This window comes from Perca flavescens, chromosome 23 (genome assembly GCF_004354835.1).
Source record: "Perca flavescens isolate YP-PL-M2 chromosome 23, PFLA_1.0, whole genome shotgun sequence".
NCBI classification, from domain to species: Eukaryota; Metazoa; Chordata; class Actinopteri; order Perciformes; family Percidae; genus Perca; species Perca flavescens.
The window spans coordinates 10,739,194-10,752,383 of NC_041353.1; the positions used below are offsets into that span (position 1 = coordinate 10,739,194).

General features: G+C 41.4%; 1 protein-coding gene across 1 annotated transcript in view; it reads right to left on the bottom strand.

Moving 5' to 3' along the window:
• The window catches only part of snd1 (staphylococcal nuclease and tudor domain containing 1), a 179,150-nt gene that overhangs the window by 125,508 nt on the left and 40,452 nt on the right, over positions 1 to 13,190 (bottom strand). Inside the window, exons 13-15 of the mRNA XM_028570226.1 lie at positions 12,676 to 12,786; positions 11,013 to 11,085; positions 7,314 to 7,455 (exon numbers count right to left, since the gene is read on the bottom strand). Of these exons, the coding sequence (XP_028426027.1) occupies positions 7,314 to 7,455; positions 11,013 to 11,085; positions 12,676 to 12,786 (326 nt within the window). The remainder of the gene's footprint in view (positions 1 to 7,313; positions 7,456 to 11,012; positions 11,086 to 12,675; positions 12,787 to 13,190) is intronic.

Below are 13,190 nucleotides of genomic sequence, written 5' to 3' on the forward strand. Positions count from 1 at the left end.
TAGTACCAACAAGTTAAAAAGGTAGTACACTGAAATAGTAAAGAAATAAAGTCCTGCTCCAAACTGCAGGATGGGACTCGCTGGGGAAGCTTAACTGTCCTAATACAAAATAAAAAGTGACCTGTGATATAGTCATTGAGAGGCAGACACTTATATTGTGTTTTAGCCCCCCTGTCAAGACGAATATTATGCAAACATTATCTTAATTTTTTGCATAATATTCGTCTTGAGAGGGCGATAAAACATAAGTACCTGCCTCTCAAAAGTAAATAATGCTTCCTGAAGAGTAGAGAGGATGAGGAGGAAGAGGAGACACTGACGGCCAAGATCATCTGCAAGTATTTATAGAAGTGGACAAGGACAGGGCTTCCACGTGGGACAGGGTGGCTTTAACAGCGCCAGAATAAAGAGTAGAGGAGGGATGTGGGACGCAAAATAAAGGAAGAGACAAAGACATGAGAGGAAAACAACAGAAGGGCAAATACCGCACACTCTTTGCAAAAACGGGTGTATGAAGTAATTGCAGAGAGAGAGAGAGGGGTGGGTTGGCCGGGCTGCTTGGGTTGGCCGGAGCTATGATTAAGAGCGGGAACTATGTCTTTCTAAATTAATCCACAGAAAAGACTACATTACATTTAGCTGACGCCTTTATCCGAAGCAACAAAAAATCAGGACTACTTGGGAATGTAGTACACAGAGAGGTCATGTTTAACTTTATAGCACATGTAGTACAATGTCTCAAAGGGCTTTTCAGGCCCACATCAGCAACTATTCTTAATCCAGCCCAAGCTCTCTTAAAAAGACAAAAACATCCCAAAAAACCTTAATACACAAAGGGGGATTAGAAACGAAAAAAATAAAGACTGTAATAGACTGTAAAATAAGGTTTTAATAAGTCAAATATGAATGTAATTTTATATATACATAAAGTCCAATAAAATAAGTCTGAGATATAAGTCCAAATCATCAGTCAAATGCACACACGCTGAATGCTCTCCTTAAATGATCTACAGCTTTCCGAACTGCACTCAATAATATCCTGCAACTCACACACACACACTTACTGTAATCTCCTCCCTGCAGCATTTAAACCAAGCCAGGGAGTCACTTAGCACAGCCAATTTTAACCTGCACCATGATACATAACTCACACTTGACACCAAGATAAAAATCTGGGTCAAACTACAGAATATCTATCTTATCTGATCTCAGAGACAAACAAGACATACACTGATCACGACTGACATCACACACACACACACACACACACACACACACACACACAGTCCTGAAGCGCATGCCCACACGTCAATCCACCGCACACCACATTAATCATCAGGTAGATATTAGATTTCTCATTTTAAAATGTGTGCATCAGGCCTTGGAGACAGAACTGAAAACAGAGTTAGCAATGACTTTAACAAAAGAGCGCACAACTAAATGAACTGCTAAAAAAATCAATTTGTGTCATTTCCAAATGCTGCAACCCAACTCGGAAAAGACGACATGCTATCAACCGTATCATTTAATAATGCTGTTTGTATCACTTTCCATCCGCGCTTCTTTCCCCTTCCATAGAGCTTAGACTCCGAGAAAGGTGGGAAGGCCCTGTGGAGAAGACGTAACATTTTAATCTGTGATTCAGGGTGAGCCGTCCGCTTGATGAAATGCAGCCCGTCCCCTTAGCTCGAACACACACACAGCTTTGTTGCCCAGTCATAAACGCACACACTGCAGTTCCTCCTTCTCACCCCATAAACTGTCAGTTTCTGCATAGACTAGACAATTGTCCTCGTCATAAGTCCTTGTCTTTCTTCCACAATCATTCTCCATATCAAACATATAATTAGTGTTACATTTCTAAATATAATTTATACCATTTAAGCCTCTGCCCACACCATTCTTTTTTTTAACCTTTGAACAGAGCCAAGCTAGCAGTTTCCCCCTGCTTCAGGTGTTTGTGCTAAGCTAAGCTACTGGCTCCATCTTCATATTAACAGGCAGATATGAAAGTAGCATCAATTTTCTCATCCAAGTCTTGGAAAAGAAAGTGAATATGTGCATTTCTCAAACTTTCAAACTATTGCTTAAACTGGTGTTTCGTAACCTCACTGCCATACTGTTCGACTGGAGTACTTGTAAGAGTTAAGTAATACTCCCAGTCATTAAAATGCACCAGTAAGTGCCATGCAAATACACAAGTCACACAAACAGGCTGGATTCTTTTCAGCGAGGAACGGTCTAGTTCTCAAAACCCCAAACTAATTGGATGAATTCCATTTGCGGCGAGCAGTTTCTTTTCTAATATATATTTTATACCCTGTAACTGAATGTGTTTTCAATTGACCCAACATATAGCAGGAACAGGACTGAGTCGACCTCTCTTCCTCTGCTAACCAAGCTGAGATAATGAGCTTCATCTTGTAGAAATGGGTCAGCTGGGAGAAATGTGGCGATGTACGGCTGCAGTGCATTAGTATCATCACTGGAATTTATACATACATGTCACAAATTCCTATGCTAATAATGTGCATATTGATTAGCCTCTGACTTTTTGCTCATAACCTGCCAGGAGCTTTGTGCTCTCGCTTTGGCATGTCTGCAGGTATAAATGAATAATTGCAGGACACAGTCAGCTCAGTATGAATCTCATTAGTGTCCATCTTTTTAAGGTTATTAAGATAGTCATTCTTGATTTTTGACAAGCAGCTGACAGGACATAATTAGCTCTGCAACAGACAAAAACAAATACCTAAAAGCTAGGGGGGGGGGGTGTGTGGGAGTGTGCGTATGTGTGTGTTATTACAGCTACTACAATACTTCTTTCCTCCATCACCCATGAGACTATCATTCTGTTTAAATATAACCTATATCTTCCCTTCCCTATACCGTCCCTGTATGAATATCTCCCCTCCCCGGGTACAAGTCAGTTGCAAGCAGGAAGTTCAGCAGTGGGTGAAAGATGCAGGTTGGCAAGACCTATAGGTTAGAGAGGGCGAATGGGAGGCAGACGAAGGGAGCACGCTCTTGGGGAAAATCCCAGGATTGTTGGACTATGCCTCGCTTTTATTTTCTCGACAAATCTCTCCGTCTCACCATTATCTCACTATGGCTCACTAATGCAAAGCCGCATTTCCTCCGACTAGGCTTCGGCAACACCACGTCCTTTCCTCCATTGCACACAACAGTGCTATGGAAATAATTTTTGTGTTATTAAAAAAAAAAAAAAAAAAAAAAAAAAAAAAGCATGAATGAAGAATAGCAGCATCTCTTCCATTTTAAGGGGCATGGTCTTTAAATCAAAAACTACACGGTGGCATATTCTGTTCTCTATGCAAAGCTGGTTGGATAATACAACCCAAATAATGAGGTGTAGGCTTAAGTAAGGCCTGTGGCAAGTTAAATAATGCCTAGAAAATTATGGTTTTCTTGCAGGCCACAATTCACTGAAGCACAGATCAGATGTCACATTCACTAGGCATAATAATCTATAATGAAATTCACATTTAATTATTTCTCATGCACAGCAAACTCATTTTGTTATTTAATAAAGTTAAGTAGGTTAGACTTGAGCATCAGCTATGGTGGAAGATTGATTTATTATAGGGCCAACACAGCTCATAGCCCATGTTTATGTTCAAAATCACAGCTTATAGGGTATTAAGGTAAATGCTGATGAAGTGTTATTAATACACGTCATTATTTCCACCTTACCAGCAACTTTATTATGTGGCAGGCCTTAAAACGTGTCTCAAGGCCTCAAAACATCCAGACCCCTGGTTTCTAGAATCTCAAGGAGATGCAGTGCTGCAGTCACACACAAACTGATATGTAGAGGTCAGAGCAGAGCACAACAACATTTGCAGACTGTTCCTGACTGACTTGCTACTACACTAAACATATTTTTAGGAAACAGTCCATTAATTGTCTGCTCCACTTCTCCACCATCTTACCATCTCCTGCACTCAGACACACTGCAGGAAGTGTAACAGCACACAGGTGTACACACACGTACACAACCATACACACTCAAGATATCAAAAATCAGACGTATATGGCACTAAGCCACACACTGTGATGGCTAATGCTTCTTGCTGACACTGTAAATCTTTATGTCCGAGTGATGGGAGTTTTATCTTTTTGACAGACTGCTGCTCAACATACCTTTCTGAATAACTTTAAAAGTACGCTTTACCTGCTGTGGCCTCCATCGGAATCTCTGAAAGCTGCAGATGCTAGTAAATGGCCTTTTTGATGCCTGGTGTCCCTAAGCTTCAACAGGCCTCTATACCCACAGCTCTTACTTCACCTCCTCCTCCTTTCATCATCCTTCTACCCCTGTCCGCTACATTCTCAAATCCTTTTCCTGCGTAGAAGCCCTCCTTTCTCTTTGGGAAACATACGGAAGTGAAACCATGTGGGCCAGCAAGTGAGAGGAGAAGAAAAGAAAAGGTGACGTGGGAGAAGAGGAAAGGGAACTTCCCTTCAACTCCTGAAGCAGACCTCCGGCCCCTCTTTGAAGCATGGGCTTCTCTCACTACCCTTTGTTTCCTGCTCCCCCCGTTTTTTCTTAAAGCACCGTCTTTCTCCATCAAGGAAGATACCGAGGCTCTAAGGTGCGTCACTGGAGAAACGAGCAATGAATGGGATCCAGTATTAAATCAGGACAAATAATATGGCTAAAGCAAGGGGAAAAGATGCCGCTGCAAGCTGGTAGTTCAGATTCAAAGATACATGTATTGGGTTTATGGTATTATTATTTTGACTTGCTGTGTTGCATCACTTACTGCCTCGGGATTATTTCATTTGCAGCTCTACTGTAAACAGTTTGTTCTTCAATGGCCTCCCACGACATTGTTAAAGAATAAAGATTTGGCCATGATGAATACAGTATGAAAAGAACAAGGCTAATCAAACAGAGGACTAATGCAAGACCTTTCATAATATTCTCAATTGGGCTGCATGTAGAAATATTTACTCAGAGCATCTCACACTTTCCAAAACAAAGGATATGCAAATAATTGTTCTATTTAATTCAATACGTATATAACTAGATTCTAAAATGCATACTTCTATGATGAGAGGCCTACTTAACTTTAAAATACGGAGCATATCTGAAATATGCATTACTAAGATCTGCTCTCAACACCTCATTATCTGACTTTGATGCGTGATAAAAATAAAATAAAAATAAATAAAATGTCAAAGGGGCAGCATACACCGATAAACACTAGAGGCTTGGGGAAGAAAATGTATCATGTATGTGTCATTTCAAACATAGCCTATGGTGCACATGGGTGAATAAAACGCAGAAAGATAACTTTGACAGGAAAGAGAAAGTAGAAAGAGATAGGAAGCGCTTGGAGATTAGAGGTAGAGAGATAATAAGGGGTTGTTTGAGCCCAAGGGCTTCATTTCATGTATGGAGACTTAACGTCAGTTATCAGACAAAAGAAAACCATGCATTACAAAAACATACATGCACAGAAACAGTGAGGCCATGACCCACCAGACATAAAATTGTATCTCATAAACATCCCATGCACCCCAAACCAAATGAAAAAGAAGGTGATGACAAGAAAAGGATACCTATAGGCACACACACACACACACACAAGCTCTTCAAGTAATACAGAGGACTCTAATTGGAATAGCGGTTAAAAATAAACGAAATAAAAAAGGGGGTGATGTGTATCAATCAGGGCTAATCCAGCTTAATGTGTATATTAAAGGCAATACGTGTCGTCTCATTTTCAGCAGATGAATGTTTTCTTCCGGGGACGACCTTAATCAAATACGCCTAGGCTATCAGCTCTAATGTGCTTCTTAGGATTTTCTAATAACCTTTGATTGAATAAAATCATTCCAAAAGCAGACTGACTATGTAAACACCATCTCTCACACACCTGACATTTCCACTGAGCCCTCTCATTAAGGGGAAATTGTCAAATGCAAACCGGTGCTAAAAAAAACAAAAATCTTACACGGGCCTATATTGGAGACTGCTTATTAGCAGGGGTTATGTTGATACATCTTGTAGCAGGCAGTGGGCAAAAAAAATGCAATTACGAAAACCATCAGTGGAAAGCGGAGACAATCAGAAGCAAATTGCAAAATTAATTAATGAATCGACAATTCAGCCGCACATAATTAAACTGAATGATGTATGTCAGAAATCTATGCTGTTTGTACTACTGGAAATGGAGAGGAACTGTATTGCTGGCAAACGTTTGGCTGAAATGGAGATGGATTGAAAAGGATTTTTATTGCGACTATAACAAAGAGCATCATCTGTTGTGGAAGGGATAAGCATTCTCACCATTCCCATGATCTGAAAGGATGTGCAAATCATTGTTGGCTGCCAAAGATACAGTCTCTGCGTTTTTATTACTAGCGCAAACTGTCAAGGCGGTCGAGGAGCAGAAACAAATGACTAGACCTGCTATCAAACAGTCTGTATTTCATCCCATCTGCATCTTGCCCTAAACCACTGTTATATTCTTACGCTGAAAAATGGGCAGAAAAGGCAAGAATGGGTGCCTAAGAAGGCACGATTGGTCTATAAAATGTCAGAAAATAGGGGAAGATGCCATTATAATATCCCATAACCCATGGTGATGTATTCCACTCACTAATCGATTATTCAACTAATCCTTGCAACACTATTTCTTTCCGATTCATTAGCTTCCATCCTCTGTGCCCCTATACTGCTCATCAGCTTGACGTTTTTGAAAAAGCTACAACGTTACTTTCTTCTCAGACACTGAGTAAGAGAGGGATGGAAAAAAAAATATAAACAACTTTCCCACCAAGCTCATACAGCGTTATAACCCAGATAGAACCTGCCCATCCACGGGACTTTAACCTCCCATTACCTTAACACGGTGGCCAGTTTCAAATAAAGATGACCAGAAAGACGTAGAGTGCAGAGCATGAGTACATTTCAAACTTGGCAGAGAGCCGGCGAGGGGAGGGTGAGGTCAAAAGGGGACGCATGCTTTACGCCACCCCTGGTGTTTTATAAGACAGTGGGTTGTGGCTGGTGCAACATACCCAGCTACCCCCCTTGCCCTGTCAGGGTTGCCTGCTAAAAGGTGTTGGGAGAGCTTGCACTCTGATCTCTGAGCTGGCAGAAGTCTCAATGTGGCACATTTTATTTGCTCCAATACACACACACACACTCTTTTTTACCATATGATATGCCAATGAACTTTCACACGGCAGCAACTAACGCCTGTACAGACATAGTGAGTAGGTCAGATAACACTGAAGGAAGTGACCTTTGCACTGCGCAAGGAAAAAGCTCTACCCACCGGCAAGGAGGAACGTGATGAGGCAGGTTTCTTTCGGCATGTACAGCTTGAGGCGGGAGCCGCTGAAGACATATTCTACCACAGCTTCTGACCGGCCAGCCCTCTGCAGGAAGGGCAAGAACTGCTTGGCTTTCTGTGTCTCCTAATGGACAAAAAAGACAAAGAAATGAGGTTAGATAGTGCTTGATGCAAGACCCTTTCTTTAGGTTGTGCAACTTTTGTATAAGATAATTCATTGAGCCAAATCTAAGGATGTGGTAGTTTTATATTTGTAAAAAGTAAGTATATAACTGTTAAACAGTTGTAAAGCAAAGACAATCTTGTGATACCCGTACATTATTTGTATATTAAAAGAGCAAAACTGTGGACTTTTCATTTTTGAGTTATTTCAAGTTATTGGCCTAGTGAAAATAAAACATCAATCAACCTGGATATGACATCCCAAAAAAAAAAAAAAGTCAGCCAAATGAAAAGTAACCAAAATAGACAAGACAAACTAAATTGGTTTATTGACAACAGAACCTGTGGGCTTTTTCCAGATATCTTTAAGTCTTAGTCCGGCCTAATGAAGTCTGCTCCACTTCTCTGAGACACGTCTGGTAACTTGTGCAATCAAAAATTATTCTCTCCCTCCAGCCTCCATCTCTGTCTCTGTCTGCAAGGGTGAGTCACTGGCTTATTGTTGTGCCCGGGCCAAAAATACAAGCAGAGCTAAATCCTGCGTATTCAAGACAGGGCTGGTGATGCAGTGGCAGATTCATAAACGATAAAAGAAAATATTTAATACGTGTCTACTCCAGGCGCGAGCATGTAGGTACAACAATCAGTCATGGACCGGAGTAGCGCGTGTGCGTGCGTGGGTGCAGCTATGGAAATAGCAGAGACTCAGAGCGAAGGGCGGTGTTCAAACAAGGAAAGTCAGAACTAAAAATGCATTTCCCAATTTCAAAAATCATTGATAGGACACATTTTGGGGGATTGGTACGAAACACAAAAGGGAGCCAGTAACAGAACTGGACTGGAGACATCATGCAACACACATCCCCAGTGGGACTCAGGATGTTGTGAGTAAAGGGTATTTGCTTTAGCCATAAGATGCACCACCTGAACTCCACCCACTGCGGTCCAAAATAGCCCCTTGAGTGGGAGACAACAGAACCCAACACTCGGTCGTTCACACAAACACATTTATAGCACCTGCAGTGAGTGGGATGTGCAGTCTAACTTGGTTCAGAAAAAAAGAAAAGAAAAAAAAAGAGACATGACAGAGCAGAGGACCTCATTATGCAACCTTTAGAGGTACAAGGTGAGGCAAGTGCTTTATCCACTCTCCTCCCACCACCTCTGTTCATCTCCTACACTATACGTTTATAAACCTATCTCTGCTCTATTTGTGACTGCATCCCACTCAATGTACATAATCCCTTTCAGCAAACCTTTACCACCAAGCTAAAGGATGCTGACGTATGGTATTGTGTATTTCCATGTGTATGTGGGGGAGCGCCTGTGCACGTGTGTGTGGGCGTGTAGCACAGAGCAGAAAGGGAAAAGAAAGGGGGGGGCTGAAAATCCTGTGTGTGTCCTACTGGACATGCTAAGAGAGAGGAGGAGTTGCAGCTGCATATAAAGGCACTGACCTAAACCCCTGACACTAATAACCACTGACACAGTGGCACTAATAAGGGGGAGTTTAGAGGGGCTTCACAGTGCTGATGTCACACACAAATGCATGACACAGCACAATCATGTTAAAAAGTAAAGCCAACCACAGCCTGTGCTGAGTTACTGGGACAGTTTTTAATGAGTAAGAGGTGTAAAATCTCCAGCTGGAGGTAGGGTGTGGCATGGATTGCATTTTCTTCTTATTAAAGTAAATTAATTATTGAGCACCTCCTCCTGAAACTACTCCCAAGTCATTGCTGCACATAGAATGAGGTCAATTTAGCCAATTAAGTTCTGGGTCTTTATAAGTATAAAATGCATTAAAACCCCTGATGAAATAACACAGGGCTGCTCAGTCAGCACAACAATTCCTGTCATAATTATTTTTACAAGGTCCAGTAATTTATCTGTCCTGCTGACACAATAATACGATGACAATGTGGAACAGCACAACATCTGAGAGCAGTTACGCAGAGCAATGTCAGACTTATTAGCCAGACACTAAAGTCCTATTAGTGTTAAAGCGCTTTAATAACTTGGCTGAATGCCTCTGTTCAAATGCAAGGTGATGACTCTTTAAAACAGCAACTTACAGAGCTTGTATATGACCACCAAATCTGGTGGACCACTCAGAGTTAAAAAAAAAAAGAAAAAGAAAAAGGAGGGTTCATGATTAATTTAACCAAATGTCTCTTTAGAGCCAAGTACAAGTGCTGCAGGAGAGCTCAAGTGAGAGACAATGAGATGCTAATGTTTCTGAAGTTCAATTTTGAGTCATTCACAGTAGATCATGTAGTGGCTTATCAAAATGTATGAAGAGATGGCTAGTCGTCAAGAACAGAGACACATAAAAGGCACTTGAATAACTGAATAAAAAAAGGTTACAGCTTTTGCATAACTTTTGAGGTTTAATAGCATTTGGAGTTGTGAGATTTAAAAAAAAAAAGTTCGGTCCATTGACCACCATGTTGAGGTCATTTCAAATAGGTACATTAAGTAAAAAAAAGTAGCTTCAAAAAAGGTGACTTATTCACCACCAGACCTCAATTTCCCTCTAGGGTGTTGTGAGAATAATATAATGTTAAAAAAAATAAATAAAAATAAGCCAACAGCAAGAACAGTACCCAATAAGCGACAATGGCCATTAACGAGCCGCATTTATAGTCTGTGTGAGTGCCATCAGGACACTTTCCACTGCTCTGCTCTCCATGTGAGCTCATCTAATCCAACCACTCTGTTTGACAACGACTTAATGAAGACTGCACTTGGGTATAAAAGTGCACTGTGACAGCCTGTAGCCATGTAGGACTACATCTCTCGTGAAAACTAAGATGGAAAAAGGGACAGTTTTCAGAAGTGTCTCTAGAATTAATGGATCGAAACTATTCTTTTGTTCAATTACAGATTGAAGAAGAGAGTGAGCATGGGGTGAACAAAAACATAGGGATCAGATTAAAAAAAAAAAAAAAAAAAAAAAAAAAAAACAGCTTCCAGGGTCGTGCGAACAAAAGCACATGATTAAAAACAATGTGTACCGATCGCCCATTACTTGTTACTGGGAGATTTTATGAGTTCCTCGCGCTAATGTTCATTTGGTGAGCACTCCCAATCAGGCATCATTAGCCAAATGATGCCTCTATCAAGCCCCTGGGCACACGTAAACAAGCTAGGACCGAGCACCACTGATGGTTTTATTAATGGCGCTGATTATTTTTAGAGGCCGCTTAGTTCCTTTAAGATGAGGAGACCGGCTGTGAGGATCAGGGATGGGTGGGGTGGGAGAGGTGTGAGCCGAGGATTATAGATCGTCTTCTGAGAGACTCAAATTACTGTGTGGTAGAAAAAGTCAGTAGCTTTTGGGCATTGATGCTCTTTCGGTGTCATGGGAGTTGTGTGGAAATGTAAATCCACCGTTTGTAGAATATTAAATTATATCAGTGCATTTTCAGATGCTTGTCCTATTACACATCATGGAAAAGCTTTCATTCCCATGTGTAAGATTATAACCTGCGTATACATACACAAAAAGACACATACCCCAGAGATGTCAGCCACTCTGTGGATGGGAACCTCCTTCTTGCTGTGTAGCCCTTTCCCGTTCTTGATGGCCCTACAGTCACACAAAAATATATCACAAATATAGCTCAAGCACCATGATAATACATTGAGAAAGCATAGGGCTGGAGGCTTAACAGACCTGAAGAAATGGGAGCTCTTTGAGTAATCACTGTGGGTACAAAGAGTGAGCCATTGTGGCTTTGTGAAGAAGGATGTAAATTCATACCAGTTCATTTCACCTGAAATGCCATTATGGCTCGACTGGAAGTGCTAGAGGAAACGTTTTTTTTTCTCCACCAAGATAATCTACAGGCTTGAGATGAAAAAGTGGAAATGGTGGTAGAGAAATTATAGTAGAAAAAAAAGGAAATAAATAAAATGAAATTGTTAGAATGGAGGGATGGGGAGAAATGGAGAGCCAAGGGTTGCTTCTTTAGAGCCAGCTAGGGCTTTAGTGATGATGACTGGTGCTAGTGATTGCTCTTTTAAAAAGCCTCGAGGGCCGTATGAGATGAAGATGACCACCATGGTTGCGGCTGTGGGGTGGAATAATGCCCCCTATGGGTCACTGGGAAGCAGGCTATTGCCTCGAAGATGGAGCGTGTGCATTTATGCAAGCATGTATATAGTACATGCATTTAATAGCCTGGAGGAGGTTTCTTAAAGGCTGCAGGGCATTGGCCTCGTGCAGTGGGAACTAAAAATAAAACCTAGGCTACAGAAACCTCTCATCAACTCTAATAAGACCCCGCTAGGGACAAAGAGAGAGAGAGAGAGCATGAAAGAGAGAAGGGGAGGGAGAGAGAGAAATGGGAGAAGAGAAGACAGAAGAGCAAGGCCAAAGGAGGACAAAATCGAAAACGGCTAGGGTGGAAAAAATAAGGACAAAATGTGCAAAAGAAGAAGGGAAGCAGGAGGAGGGAGAGAGCGGAAAAGGAGGGCAGGTGGGCAGTGACACTGCATGAGAGAGAGGGGAGTGAAAGAGTTAGTCCTATAAAAGGAGGCTGTGGCTGCATCTGCTCTACCTATAGCCAGCAGATCTTAATCTATAGCAGAGTAATAAAGCTCGTACTAAATCTCTCCACCGCACCTCCATATAATTATATTCATAGAGCCTCAGAGAGCCTTTGATTTATTGTCCTCCGCTTGGGAAGGTGTATGTGTGTACAGGCATGTATGTTAAAAACTAAATTATGCATGCCAACATATGTATGAGTGAATATTTAAGAGCAATGCCATGGGTTTCTGGGGAAATGTAGTTAACAGCGGTTATGGGCTGTGACTTATGATGGTGGCCCTGCTAAAATAAATTCTGAAAAATATTAAGTGAGTTGCTTTACTTGTGCCATGTTGGATGTAACCGCAAATGGAAAAGCAATTTGGGGAAAAAAGCCCCAAGGTCATATTCAATTTTCTCCTCTTCCCAAGAGCAAAAATGGTCAAGGTCATGCACAACTCGTGTGTGTGTGTGTGTGTGTGTGTGTGTGTGTAGGTCTGTGTAAAAAAGGGTTAGAAGATTAGTGTAGTGTGCGCACATGCATGTTTGAGAGACCCATCGTGTCAAGTGTGAAGGCTCCGGTCAAAGGGAGACGGAAGGAGTGAACGTGAAAGCGTTTTTGTGTGAAAGTGTTTTGTTCCTCACCGAGCCTCTGCGGCAAGCAGCTCGTCGTAGTGGGAGGAGCGCTGGTCGTCGTCCTGTCTGTATCTGATGATGGTGGCCAGGCCTTTACTGACCAGAGCCTCCGCTATGTTACTGCAGAAAGGGGAGGGAGAGAGAAAGACTTACTTTTAATAAAAACTAGAGATGGCCCGATACCATTTTTTGCTTCCCGATACAGATTCCGATACCTGAACTTTTGTATCGCCCGATACAGAGTACCGATCCGATGCCAGTGTGTCATATGTTTTATTATGTTTACTAACTGTATACTACTATCCCTGTATGGATGTGATATTATTTCTATCTTTGTGAAACATGAACAAACCCAAACAATGAACGCCACAGAACTTTCTTTTATTGTCCAGTTTGACAGTCAGTTATAATGGAAAAAGAACAAATAATCTACTTTAACATAGATTTTCTTTAGGGCTTTATTACGTGGTATCGGATCCGTGCATTAACTCCAGTACTTCCCGATACCAGCGTTTTAGGCAGTA